The sequence below is a fragment of the Piliocolobus tephrosceles genome, chromosome 11 (genome assembly GCF_002776525.5).
Source record: "Piliocolobus tephrosceles isolate RC106 chromosome 11, ASM277652v3, whole genome shotgun sequence".
Taxonomy (NCBI): domain Eukaryota; kingdom Metazoa; phylum Chordata; class Mammalia; order Primates; family Cercopithecidae; genus Piliocolobus; species Piliocolobus tephrosceles.
The window spans coordinates 30,048,447-30,062,580 of NC_045444.1; the positions used below are offsets into that span (position 1 = coordinate 30,048,447).

At 37.1% G+C, this 14,134-nt stretch overlaps 1 protein-coding gene across 10 annotated transcripts in view; it reads right to left on the reverse strand.

Moving 5' to 3' along the window:
* Nucleotides 1-14,134, reverse strand: part of ZEB2 (zinc finger E-box binding homeobox 2) — a 137,213-nt gene that overhangs the window by 27,877 nt on the left and 95,202 nt on the right. For 7 of the 10 annotated variants that reach the window (XM_023217473.2, XM_023217477.2, XM_023217475.2 and 4 more), the window contains exon 4: nucleotides 12,491-12,562. The exons of the other annotated variants lie outside the window; for them this stretch is intronic. In XM_023217473.2, coding sequence (XP_023073241.1) covers nucleotides 12,491-12,562 — 72 coding nt within the window. The remainder of the gene's footprint in view (nucleotides 1-12,490; nucleotides 12,563-14,134) is intronic. 10 annotated transcript variants of the gene reach the window in all.

The window sequence follows — 14,134 nt, forward strand, 5'->3', positions numbered from 1 at the left end:
TCTGCCTCGCATGGCTAAATGAGACATTCATAACATGATTTTGGAGAGAAGCACAATCAGTCCCATATAATTATTATTAGGTAGCTTTCCTGACTATCTCAGCCTGAGTCCACATAGACTTCCTTCTTCACTTACTGAATGTCATCTATGTGTCTCAATCATTGAATTGATCACATCCCATTGTAATCTTTCTCTTACGTGTCTGTGAGCTGATAAAGGAATGAACCATATGTTATTCAGCTTTGTGTCACCAGCACCTAGCGTAGTGCCTGGGTCACAGTTATTATGCAATAACTGAATGATTAGGCAAGGCTCAGGGTCCTCGGACTCCTCATTTTGGCTCAATTAGTTCATGTTTTGGAATTTCAATTTCCTCATCTGTAAAATGAGCCAGGGTGTGCTTTCCGGGGTATCCTCAAAGTTCCAGAATTCGGTAATTTCAATTAATTAATTACCTTAATCAATTTGCTTTTTCTTTACTGGCTAGGCCTAGAGAATTTTATCTGTCTTCTTTTCAATTAAAAACTCAAAACAACACAGCTTTCTGATGGGGAAATCAAACATACAGATTAAGAGAAAATATTTTGGAGGTGCCTGGAAACCCCAGACACATCACAAGCAAAACAGTGCTTATTAAATATGTGTTGAATGAATGAAGTAGGCACTCAAGAAGCTTGAAATATCAGTTATTTCTTGTGGGAACACTTGCTGTGAAGTGAAGATAGCTGCTCCTAATCGCAAACAAAGCTAATAAAACCACAGCATTCATTAGCTAGGAAGTGAACAGGCTCTTCTCGGCGTTCGCTGATTATAGTCTGAAAATCATCCCCCGTCTCACCTGCCAAGCACTACTTCTATTTTTCTCTCCTCTGAACCTATCTCTTTCTCCACCTTATTTTTAAGAACTCAAGGTATGAAGTTAACTAAGAAATTAAAAAATAATGACTTCCATGACAGATATCTGACTGGCGGACAAAACTCTTCCAACCTATAAAAATGTGACAGATACAACCAAGAAGAGTATGACATGCTTTATAATAGTATGATTCCCTCTTTGTTAAGTATTTAGGTACTAATTGAATTATCTGATAAACTGATTTTGTACAATTGATTAACACTATATATCCACTCAACTCTTGCAGAGAAATACGTTATAATCAAACTTGTATCGCTTCTGTTACTCATATAAGAAAGTTAACTAATTTAAAAGTTTTAATTTAAGCTCCATGTAAGAGGAATAGGAGAAATTGAGAGTTATTAAACCAAGAGGATAATGAAGGTAAAAAAAATGTTCTTATTCTTTCCCCCACTTTCCCCTATGCTAACGATGCGATGCACAGAATTGATGGTTAAAGAGGCTTAATTGCTGGCTAGGCTGCCAACCTTATACTAATATTACCAGTTTTGGGGAGTTACACCTGGCCCCACTGTATTTCTTGGTCAGGCAAGGTTTTCAGTCTAGATCTGGATCTTTACTTGGGGTTCAGTTGCTCTGGTGACACCCAAAGAAGGATTCTATCAACTTAGACTTAACTGGCATTTCTATTCAATACTTGAAGCAGTGCCTGTCTGACCCCACCACTTCCCATCCCAGCTTATACTCTGCTATTCTTCTCATGTATTTTGTGAGATATGAACAAGACTGGCTACATGGTTGGTGGGGCCCAGTGTAAAATGAAAATGTGGGGCCCTTCATTCAAAAATTGTTAAGAGCTTCAAGACAGCAACTGCAGAGCCAACCAAACAGCTCTTACCAGTGCTGGGCCCTGTGCGACTGTGCAGGTCCCAGACCCAGGAAGCTGGCCCTGTGTATGTTATTGTGAGGCAGGGCCCCCGAGAGCCTCCCATCCCATGACAGCTAGTGTGGTCCAGTATTTTTTTTTTTCTTCATGCTTCCAGTAAAACTTCATTAGAAGAAAGGGCAGGGTGGGGTGGAGTCCAAAATTTCTAGCCTAATTTCCTCATTTAACAGATGTTACAACTAAGGTACAGTGAGGTTAGTGATTCATACAAAGTTGCACAAGTACTTTCTGGAAGAGCTGTATGTAGGATTTATGTATCCTGACTCTTCACCCACTGCTCTTTCTACTGCACCATAATGACTCAACATGAGAGAGAGAGAGAGAAGAAAAGAGAGAACCTCATCTTTTTAGTTTTTCATCATGCCTGACTTGATACCATTTGAACAGGCCCTACATACTGAAACAATCACAATGACATTATAAGCAATTCTAAATAGCCACATTATTACACCATACAATTAATATGGGAGAAAGTCAATTAAAATGCCCACTTCAGTGTGTGTCTGTGTGTGTGTTTGTATGCGTATGTATAAAATTTTTACTTTTTTTCTCTTTTTTTTTTAATGTCCCTACTCCTCTGAATCCTAAACACTTGTTTTATTCTTACATCTTTTTTTTTTTTTCTTTTTTCTTCTTCTTTTTTTTTACTGGGTAATCCAGAGCTTGGTCTAGTGGAGCAAAAAGACCACATAAAAGTTCTTCAGGGGCCGGGCGCAGTGGCTCACGCCTGTAATCCCAGCACTTTGGGAGGCCGAGGCGGGTGGATCACGAGATCAGGAGATGGAGACCATCCTGGCTAACATGGTGAAACCCCATCTCCACTAAAAATACAAAAAATCAGACAGGCGTGGTGGCGGGCACCTGTGGTCCCAACTACTCGGGAGGCTGAGGCAGGAGAATGGGGTGAACCCGGGGGGCGGAGCTTGCAGTGAGCCCAGATCAGGCCACTGCACTCCAGCCCGGGCAACAGAGCGAGACTCCGTCTCAAAAAAAAAAAAAAAAAAAAAAAAATTCTTCAAATTCTCTGTTCAAGATGCTTATTTAAAATTTCCATTTAATATTTAAGGATTGTATTTCCTAATTTGACTGTTTCTAATTTGTAATCAAGTTTCTAAAGGCACTCAATAAAGAATAACTCTCCATAGCACCTTGCAAAGGTGAATTTTTATTAGGTATTATTTTAATATCTGTTAAAATAGCAAGTATTAGTTATTAGTTAGCAGATATTAGATATTTTGTAGTTACGGTAAACAAGAAATGCCTCAAGCTGAACTTTGGACTAGAAACCAAAAAAGAACTTTATTCCCGGTTCATTTTGCTTTCCCATTTCACATATTACTTGTTATTCTCCCCCATGCTTAATGATATCCTCCTACATGTGTTCCACTTCTTCAGACTAAATGAAACTGTGTCATCCCCTGATAATAACCCATCCCTTACAGACCTTTCCCAAAGGACCATTCCTGCTTTCATTTGTTATGACTCACAGAACAAAGAAGGGTCAACAAACTCCTTAATTCACTCTACTGCTTCCAATCAATGTTCCTGTTTCGTCAACTCACTCATCATTTATTTGTTTGTTTATTTATTCATTAATTCAACAAATACCCTGGTTATGAACCATTAACACTGTATAAACACTGTATAAATCCTCTGAGAGGGATTATGGATAAGAGCAAACCTAACCTCTAACCCTCAAATAGCTTCCACTCTGTAGCTGTAATGTTTTGAAGTCGGAAGTCACACATTTTCACTATCATGTTTTAGGACATTGCCTGTATAGTGCAAATAAAATGACGCCTGTCCCATGATTACATTTCCCCCAGGATGCCATTGCATTCTGAGAAACTTCATCACTTAATAGGTAGCCCATGCACAACCTGGCTTCATAGAGCTTAGGCTTTCTCTATTCCAGCAACATGGATGGCCACACTTGCTCCTGGGACAAGAACCAGAACCAGAACCAGAACCGTGAAATTTCATTCTCTGATTTCTACTTTCTCCCCTTCCCTATCATTCAGTTCTTCATTCCCGTGAAACATGTACTTCAATGTGACAATCAGACCCTGAAAAGTTCCCTAGTCCATTTTACCCCTTCTGATTTTATTTACCTCAGTTCACCTTGGAACTTGAAACCCTCACTTCCATCTCCGTCCCTTTCACTTGTGTCATTCTTACCCTGCTGAACTAAGATCCAGTACAATTTCTGGAGTATCAAACATATCTTTAAAAAAATCTTAAATAATAGTATAGTCTTGTTGCAGACTATGTTTTCAAAATGGGCTATTCCTTCCTAATAATTGAATCTCCATGCACTGTTCACAACAATTACTCTACATGTCCACTTCTCAAGATTCCAACCCTATTCCTATTCCCTTACTGCTGACTGATGGGCTCTTTTTCCTACTGACTTCAAAGAGTGCAACCCATACGGTGTGTATTCCTTGGATCACTTTAAATTGACTACATTCTCTCCTATCATCATTCTGTCTTCTTCTTCTGATCTTACTGTTAAAAAATAAACATTATTGTGGCTATCATCTAAAGTTATTTTAACTCGTTTGATAACCCACTCCATCTTTCACCCAATCTCCTTTTACATTTCAGCCTTTCTCTCTTGTGCAAGGAGGCAGGCCCAGCAAGTCTTTGTCCTGAAGAAACTCTTCCCTGAAATTTGCAATTTCTTTAAGGCACTTCTCTTGTCCTGTCTCCAATATTTGACCCTACACTGTTAGAAACCCTCTACAATACTGAACACTTTGCATTTGAACTTATATAGCTTTGCTGTATTTCACATAAAACATCTTAATCCAGATGATATTATAATCAATAATAATGGCTAGAAATGATAGAGCATTTATTATGTGCTAACGTTGTACTAAATATTTTACACACATTTCCTATTCATCTACCACTGTTTTATTCACCCAGTTGAATGCAGGTCCTTATTGAGAATGACTATTCTTTTCTCATTGTATCTTTCATGATGACTAATAAAATTCCTTGCACTTAGTAGGGTCTCAATAAGTGACCACTGAGTTGAATAACTAATAAGGCTATAATTATTTATTTGTAAATTTTCTCTTCTTGTCATTATGATGTTTGTTTATCGACACCATAAAGTTTTATGTTCTTTAGTGGCAGGAACTCACCCTTCTATTTCCTTAAAGTTTCTCAAGCCTCAGTTCAAATTCTACAAACCACAAACACTCTGAATGTATGTATTTTAGTGGTTGTTAACAATGGGCAAATGTTTTGTTTTTTGTCTATGGGTTGTTATCCAGGGTAAGAAGAAAAAAAATATACGATTTTTCTCCACTTCCATGAGAACAGCTTTTTAGATTCCCCATATGAGTGAGGTCAAGTGGTATTTGTGTTTCTGTGCCTGGCTTATTTCACTTAGCATAATGTCCTCCACGTTTATCCATGTTGCTGCAAATGACATGATTCCATTCTGTTTATGGCTGAATAGTATTCTATTGGATATATATACCACTCACTATCCATTCATCTGTTGACGGACATTTAGTTGATTCCAGAGGATGAGGAGGGTAGGGGGAAGGATTTGTCAATGGGTACAAAACTACAGTTAGATAGGAGAAATAGTTATGTTGGTCTACTATATGACTGAAGCTCACAAAAATGTAGTGCATATTTCAAAATAGCTAGAAGAGGGGTTCTCAAATGTCCTTATCATAAAGAAATGATAAATGTTTAAGGAGATGGATATGCTAATCACCTTGATTTGATCATTAAACAATGTATATGTGTATCAAAACATCATGTTGCACCCCACAAATATTAATATGTAGAATTGTTATGTGTCAAAAAAATTTTTAAAAAGAATATGATTCCTGATGTAAGTCAGTTGTCAAAGAAAGGAAAAGTCTGACGACTTTCATCATTATTATACAGAATCATTATAAATACTACTAAATCTTCCTCTTACACAGTTAAAGAAGGGATGCTAAATAAAAATGAAATCGGATATAAAATGAAACTAGTTCTTAACCTTCATATTTTAACCTCAAATGCCAGAGTACTGAAAATAATGTGTCCTACAACTTGTCTGTGTAGTTTTCCAGAATGTCAAAAGAACTTAAATGTCAAAGGCTCTCAAAATTGGTTAGCCCTTTCATTACAAATTTGTTAAATATTGTATTTTTGTTTCCTAGAGAAGAAGTTAAGGAGGAACCAGTGTGAATGGAGAATACAGTTTACAATGTATTCATATCTTAATGAACAAAAACAGTTTGAAGTTGGCCAGGAGTTGTGGCTCACGCCTGTAATCCCAGCACTTTGGGAGGCTGAGGCGGGCGGATCACCTGAGGTCAGGAGTTCAAGATAAGCCTGGTCAAAATGACGAAACCCCGTCTCTACTAAAAGTACAAAAATTAGCTGGGAGTGGTGGCGTGTGCCTGTAATCCCAGGTACTCAGGAGGCTGAGGCAGGAAAATTGCTCGAACCCAGGAGACAGAGGTTGCAGTGAGCCGAGATCGTGCCATTGCACTCCAGCCTGGGCAACAAGAGCGAGACTTCATCTCAAAACAAAACAAAACAAAACAAAAAACCTGACAAAACAGGGTGAGCATCTAGTCTATGTTAGTTGTTGTACTGGGTGCTTTAAAAATGGCATGCCATGAGAATGATACAATGGACTTTGGGGAAATGGTGGGAGGGTGATGAGGGATAAAAAAACTACATGTCAGCACGGTGTACACTGCTTGGGTGATGGGTGTACTGAAATCTCAGAAATCACTACTTAAAGAGCTTATTCATGTAACCAAACATCACCTGTTCCCCAAAACCTATTGAAATAAAAAAAGAAACAGAAAGAAAATAAAAATACAGTTAAAACATAAATAAATAAAACTGACATACAATTTAATCCCCACAGCGAGGCCTCGTACTTAAGGAATCATGATTTCCACCTTACCGATGTAGAAATGAAGGCTTATCAATTACATACTCAAGTTAATGTAACTAGTAATTGGTAGAGATAAAATTCAAATATAGGTTATTGGTGTCTAGAATCTGGAGTCTTCCAAAACAATTGCCTCTCATATGTGAAATAATTTATGTATTATTCTTAGAATACTGGAGACGAGTTTAATGACTATATCAGAATGCATACAGGTAGTTCTTAAACAAGAATTTTATTGTGTTGTGTAAGATTAAGAACTGACGCCTAAATTGACCTTGCCCAGTTTCTGGATATAAGGTACTTTTTCCCCCCTCTTAGCAAAGGAAGCACAGATGCAGGTGGTTATTAATAGCCCTTTATAACTAGAGGTACTAGGTTGTCTGAGTAAACGTAACTTTCACACATTAAAAGAGGAAACATCAGGGCCCTGTTTGGATCTTGATACACACGTGGAACTGCATTAATGCTAATGATCACCATGCACCTAAGACAGCTCTTTGTTACTACTAGCACGTAGGCAAACTCACGTTTATAATGCTTCCAGGTTTTTCCATTTCTCTATTCTTCTTAGAAAATGGTTTTTTCACACACTCTTAAAAATTTTACCTAATAATTTCATTTTGAATTTAAATCCTATTAATATCTGAAAGTTGTAGGGTTCTTTGTTAAAAGGTATTCTTTATCTTTCATGTGAAAGCATTACAATTTTCTTTCTTTTTTTTTTAAAAAAAAAACATTAAAACCGGTGAACTTACGCAATGCGGAAAGTTATTAATATAAATCCAGGTTTGTGTTGTTTTATGTGTTACAGATCAATTTTGCCATTCAGTTAATCTAACTTTGTTGTAAAAAAAAAATGTAGTGATACTCTAAGCTATTCTTCTTTGCCTTTACCAAGGCAAAATCCTTCGGGGCTTAGATCCTGGTTTCACTCTCTAAAGATACTGACTTAGTCACCTTCACAGAGAATGTTTTCCCTACTGTGGCTTCCTTTATCAGAATCCATTTCTTCTGCACCAAATATTCATTCATTGACTCATTCATTCATTTCACCAGTCGTAATATCTACCATGTATGCTCCCAGCTATAACTGGGCTTGTTGAGGCAAAATGGACTAGCCCTTTCTTTAGGGCAAACATTTTTTTAGTCACTTACTAATATCAACATATACATTCTTATTATTACTATTTTTGAGATAGGGTCTTGCTCTATTACTATTTTTGAGATACGGTCTTGCTCTGTCACCCAGGCTGGAGTGCAGTGGATTATGGCTCACTGCAGCCTCCAACTCCTGGACTGAAGCCATCCTCCTGCCTCAACCTCCTGAGTAGCTGAGATTATGGGCCGGACCACCACACCTGGCTTCATTATTTATTTGATTACCTCAGTAATTATTTATTTAATTACTGGCTACAGAACAAGGTCAGCCAATGAGGTAGACACCAGGATGATCCACCCTCATTTTCAAGCTGAAGAAACCTCTTGTCTTCATGAAACTGACTCCATGAAATAAGGGCAAACAATATAAAGAGGAACAATTAAACATACTGAAGTTAGCGGTGTACACCTCAGGGTTGTGGGATTTAGAAAAGGAAGAGATTGCTGTCATTTGGGGTGTTCAAGGCTGACCACATCAAGTCCAATGTGACCTGGACTTGAAGAACAGAAGGATGGGGAGAATTTGAATGACTGGAAGAAAGGAGTTGGGGGATTAGGGTCTGAAGGGATAGCATGGGCAGAGATTCAGAGGTTAGTATAAATGTGGTTCTTTTTTGTTATCACCTAGGGATTTGGTCTGACAAGAATGGACCGCCGTTGGTATACAATGGATGGCACTTATTATCGGACTGAAGAATGTCCTGTAGGTGCTAAGGGGCAATTCAGGATTCTAAGAAGGGAATTTGGACATGGAGGAAACTGTTAAGGAAAAGATGCGGGCTGACTAAATAGAGGAGGACATAAGGGCCAGAGAACAGTCAAATGTAACTAAGGCTTTCAAGTTTGGATGAGTGGAATAATGGAGACATGAAAATGTCTGGTTGGTTACTTCAGGCCAGGGGTCAAAAATATGTCAACCTAAAAATACAAAAGGGAAGTCCAAGTGCTGTTTCTCTCCCATTCACTGGCTCATTTCTTCAAAGACACTTTGTGACGGAGACCATTCCAGGATCCATGGCAATAAAGCAGCCCAAACCCCACAGGTTCATTGGAGGAAGACATTCTAGTGTGGGATGGTTAGAGAAGACGTTCAGCCAATAGCAGGATCTTGATGAGTAGGACTTGGGAGCAGAGGAAGATGGTCTTTTAGATGTAATTTCAACAAGAAAAGATGTATTATTTCTAAAACCATATGTATTTAGCATCCAAAGAGATGCCAGGGAGAAGAAGTGGTAAGCTTGTAGCTAGGAAGACTGATATGTACTTATTCTCTAAAAGGGCAGAGTTGTAAGCTGAAGATCACTAGTAAATTTCTAATAACTAAGTCCAGTGTATTTATTCAGCTTTCTTTCAAGGGTAGTTATTTGAAGCTTTTAACTGAGTTCTCACCTTTACGAAATTCTCTTTCTTTGCTTCTGAATGTTTAACTTTTTTCTCTTGTGTCATAATCTTTTTTTTTTTTTTTCAAAAGAAAATCTTCGTTGATTTTCCTCCCCACCCACCAGGAGCCCTGGCCTCAGCTTTCTACTTGCTTCAACAAATACACTCAGTCGTAAATCTCATAGTTCTATATGATCTTGAACATGATCTGAGTATATTTGCATAAGTCTCAATCTCTGTCTCCAGCCCTGACTTCTTGGGTTTCAATTCCTCATTTCCAAAGGACATTCCCATATTCCCATATCTATATATCTTTTATATGAAAATACTTATATCTAAAGGCTGGTTCAAGATCTTCTCAAAATTAGATCCTTCTTCTGTAAATCTAGAAATAGCAAGTACTGCTATATTCTAAACATGCAGATCTGGAATTCTGAAGCCATTTTGCCTCCATCATTCAGAGAATCAATTGCTTGTTAAGAAGTCAGGTTGCTAATTTCATCACTGTCTCCACCTTAGGACACGATTTTTATCACTTCACACCTGGATAGCTACAATGACTTCCAGTTGTTCTCTCAGAGTCTAGTTTTCACCCACAGAAATCATGGTAGCATAACATGACCCAGACTTTTCTGTCTGGTGCTTTATATTCTCCACCATCTGGCTTTAACTTAAATGTCCAGCTTTATTTCCCAGAAATTGCCTCCTAGGACTCTCTGATTCAGCCAAAACCCTTTACTCACTATCCTCTGAATAGATGTCACACTTTCCCTTCTTGGCTCACAGACTCCTCTTCAATTAGAAAGCCCTTCCTCACTCCTCCATGACTATTGAAAATGTATTCAGTTCGAATTCTACCTCCTTCACAAAACCTGATGTGAATGCCCATTCCATAGACTCTCTCTCATTTCTGTAATTCAAGTAATTATGGGCCAGGCGCAGTGGCACATGCCTGTAATCTCAGCATTTTGGGAGGCTAAGGTGGGAGGATCACATGAGGTCATGAGTTCGAGACCAGCCTGGCCAACACGGTGAAACCCCGTCTCTACTATAAATTCAAAAATTAGCCGGGCATGGTGGTGTGTACCTGAAATCCCAGCTACTAGGGAGGCTGAGGCAGGAGAATCGCTTTAACCTGGGAGAGGTTGTAGTGAGCCGAGATTGCACCAATGCACTCAGGCCTGGGTGACAAAATTTGAGACTCTGTCTCAAACAAAACAAAACAAATCAGAACAAAACAACAAAAAACTAAATAATTATGGCTCCTACCATTTGTTGCAGGTTTATCACATATTTTCACTTATTCGTCATCATTATTTTATCAGGTGTATTAGTCTCATCTTTCAAATTAAATGATAACCATGTTTTAGTCTTTCTGACCCATCTTCCACCTCATATGCACACAAGAGTGACTGTATAGAATACACTCAATGAATACTTATTGATTTATTTATTGACTGAATACATATGAACTACAAGGTACAGCAGGTATTATGAGAAAAAAGGGAGTTTTAAAGCCTGGTGAAAAGACATTCAAGATTGACTTAAACCTTCTGAATGGAAGCAATTTTTATTAACTTCACTTTAAACTCTAGGTGTATACAACAACTAGTAAATTGTTACTTTGTGGGTAAATTTTCTTTTGTGACACTTTAAGTGCTTACAAGGGTAATAAAAATCAGTTTTTATTTATGCTGGAGGCCGAAATTTAACATTTATCTTTAAAAGGAACTCGAAGCCATTTTTGATCCCGTGAGTTGGGACATTATAGAAAGTATCTAATTCATGATATCGCTTTATTACTATGTTTTAATATGAAGTTATTTTATCTTGTTTCTATTTTTTACATGGTGATAATGCCCGTGCAACATAAAATATTAAAACTAGAAGTATTCTTATCAAGAAACTAGTTTAATCTACTCGTTTTTTTTGCAGTTGTGGGAACTGAGTTCCAAAGAGGAAAACTGGCTTGCCCAAGGTTACAATCTTGTCATTGTCAGGGCTGGGTGTAAAAATTAGGCTTATTGGGGCTTGATTCTATACTTTTTCTAGAATCATATATTGTACAGTTTTATTTTTATACCTTAAATTGACATTATTCGAATGAATAGAATGACAACAGGTTTTTATTATTTCTCTTCTTTTATACCCAGGAAAGTGAATTCATGCTTTCAAGTCATTAATAAGCACATTTCAAACAGAAACACAACATAAGCAGTTTATTATGGTATGTATCAACATAAGGGTGATATAAAGATTATCTCCGTTTTTTACATTTCATAAAACTTCAAGCTTTTTTTTTTCATGGATGAGTTGAGTAGAAGTAGTTATGTGTTTTTTTTGTTTTGTTTTATTTTGGAAGATAATTTTATAGTGGACACTATGCAATATTTGTGATGGTAGTGTAGAGGACTGTTGGAAACACCGCCGTCCCCACCCCCCCATGAAAAAAAAATAGTCTCATCTAGGAAAAGAGAGATAAACATGTAAATTTGTGTTGGTGATGTAAGAATGTGAGAGAAGATGACATTCAGTGTTTGGGAAAAAACATAGAATATCACAGTTGTCCTGAAACTCCATTCTATTACAGTAGCAGAATAAAACAAAACGCCGCTCACTATCTTCCCACTGCAATCTTTTAGCTTCATTAAAAATAAGTAAACTTGTCAATTCTTCTCTAAAACTGCCTGGAAAAAATTATTTAGAAGGGCTCAAGGATGCAGAGAATTACAAGTAAAGAAAGGATTTAAAGGAACTCAGATGGTTAATGATTGAGAGAAATGTTCATGGAAATTTGTCTTTCTGAAAAAAACATTTTACAGTCTAAATTACACCATATTGTTTGAATTCTCAATGACTAATATCAAGCTGTGGCTAGCAGAGGCATATCATATCCTAATTTTAAAATAATTTTTTGCAGTCTTTTAAAATAAAAGTTACTACTCGAGATTCACCCAACTCATGCACTGAAAGGATCCATTCATAGAGTTCAGTATTCTTGAACATCACAAGTAAATTAGGGGTGTGAGAATGAAAGATACACTTGCTTAGTAAAATACCAAAATGTAGAAAATTTTGATTTGAAACCAAACCAGAGACCTGTAAAGTCTGACTTACTTGTTAAGTCATGGAGATACAAATGGATGGGTCAGTGTTTCTTTCCCTGCCTCACTAAACCCACATGACACAGGACAAATGTGATCTGAGCGTGACCAACATAACTCACCTGTACCATTGTTAATTGTGGTCTGGATCGTGGCTTCTGGCCCCATAGTGTCATAGTCTTCCTTCATCTCTTCTGTGGGGGAAAATTATCTTTAGCATTTGAGAATTGTAGAAAGGCTTACTATACTAAGCATGCCAAGCACAGGAACAAGGAAGATTCTTTTAAAGGAAGCAGAGAAAAGGCTTGTTGTAAACCTCTAAACAATAGCTTTGTTCAGGCAATTGAATGAATCCAATAGTGCTAGCTGCACAAGAACTTATTTACTTTAAGCATTACTGCAAGCTGTGAAAAACAGAAGTGCTTATTTGGAGCAAACGAAGGGCTTTTCTTCTGGTGGCAGTTCTAGTGACAAACGGGGGAAAGATATTATTTTTTCAATAAGAGTCAAAAGCAACTAAGTATTTGTACTCATGAAGAGGCATGCTGGCTGCTATGCCTCTGGAAACTATGGATGCTTAGTGGCAAGTCAGAATTTCACATTTTGTTTTCATGCTTTTCTTTCCCCTTGGGGGTCTATAATGGTGCTAACCTATGCAAGCATACTTTTTGAAAACCTAATTCTACATATCAAAACTGGGAATGCCCAGTTTGTACAACCAATATCCCAGAGGTGACAACAATACCTGTTTCACTGCTTGATATAAACTTCTAAAACATACCTGCCTTATTCCTATCCCCACCACTCCATAAATGTCTTCTCCTCATCATCATTTATGCCCCAGTAGGTAATCATAATCATTTTCTGGGGAAACATATATAACAACAGCTCAGTGTTCTGATGAAGGTGAGCATATATATATAATGTTGAAGTTAAAAATTCGTGAACTATTAAAGGTCACTATCAAAAATTGCAGTATTTTAAAATAAGGGAGAACTTGAAAAATAGGGGCACTCTCAAATTTTCTGCTTACCAGATTGTAGAGGACGTAGGAGGACAGAGCAGGATAACTGACAGTTAAAAATCTCTTACGCAAGTAAATTAAACATGAAGTTTAAAAAATTGTATTTTTACTATGACAATACTAATGAGACCAAATATGCTCCAGGATGAATATCTCTCTGTGATAATCATTTTACTTAAAACAAGGGAAACTATGGGTGCAGCACACCAACATGGCACATGTATACATATGTAACAAACCTGCACGTTATGCACATGTACCCTAGAACTTAAAGTATAATAATAAAACAAAACAAAACAAAAAAAAAAAAACAAGGGAAACTTTGTAAATAGGACTCTGCACATTCCCAAATCTGTCCTGGTCATTCTTTGCTTATCATATTCTAATCTACTTTCATGAAAAACAGGTTCTAGAAAATGTTACAGAAAAAATAAAATAAAATATATTTTACAAGCAGTGCAGCAAATCTGTTTATGACATCAGAACTGAAAAATCATGATCCTCTTAAGGTAAAATACACAGATATACCTAGATGCTAATTTAATGCCACTCCTCATAATAATCAGAAAATTTGAATGATATTTGTTTAAGCTGTACAACCACTTTAGATTCATTCCTGAGCAAGGAATTCTCCTTTATTTAAAAAATATTTTCAGAGAGACATTTTGCATTAAACATTTAGAAGTTTAATATATAGCAATATTATATTGTCAATTGTAATCATTGACCATTTGAAAGTCTC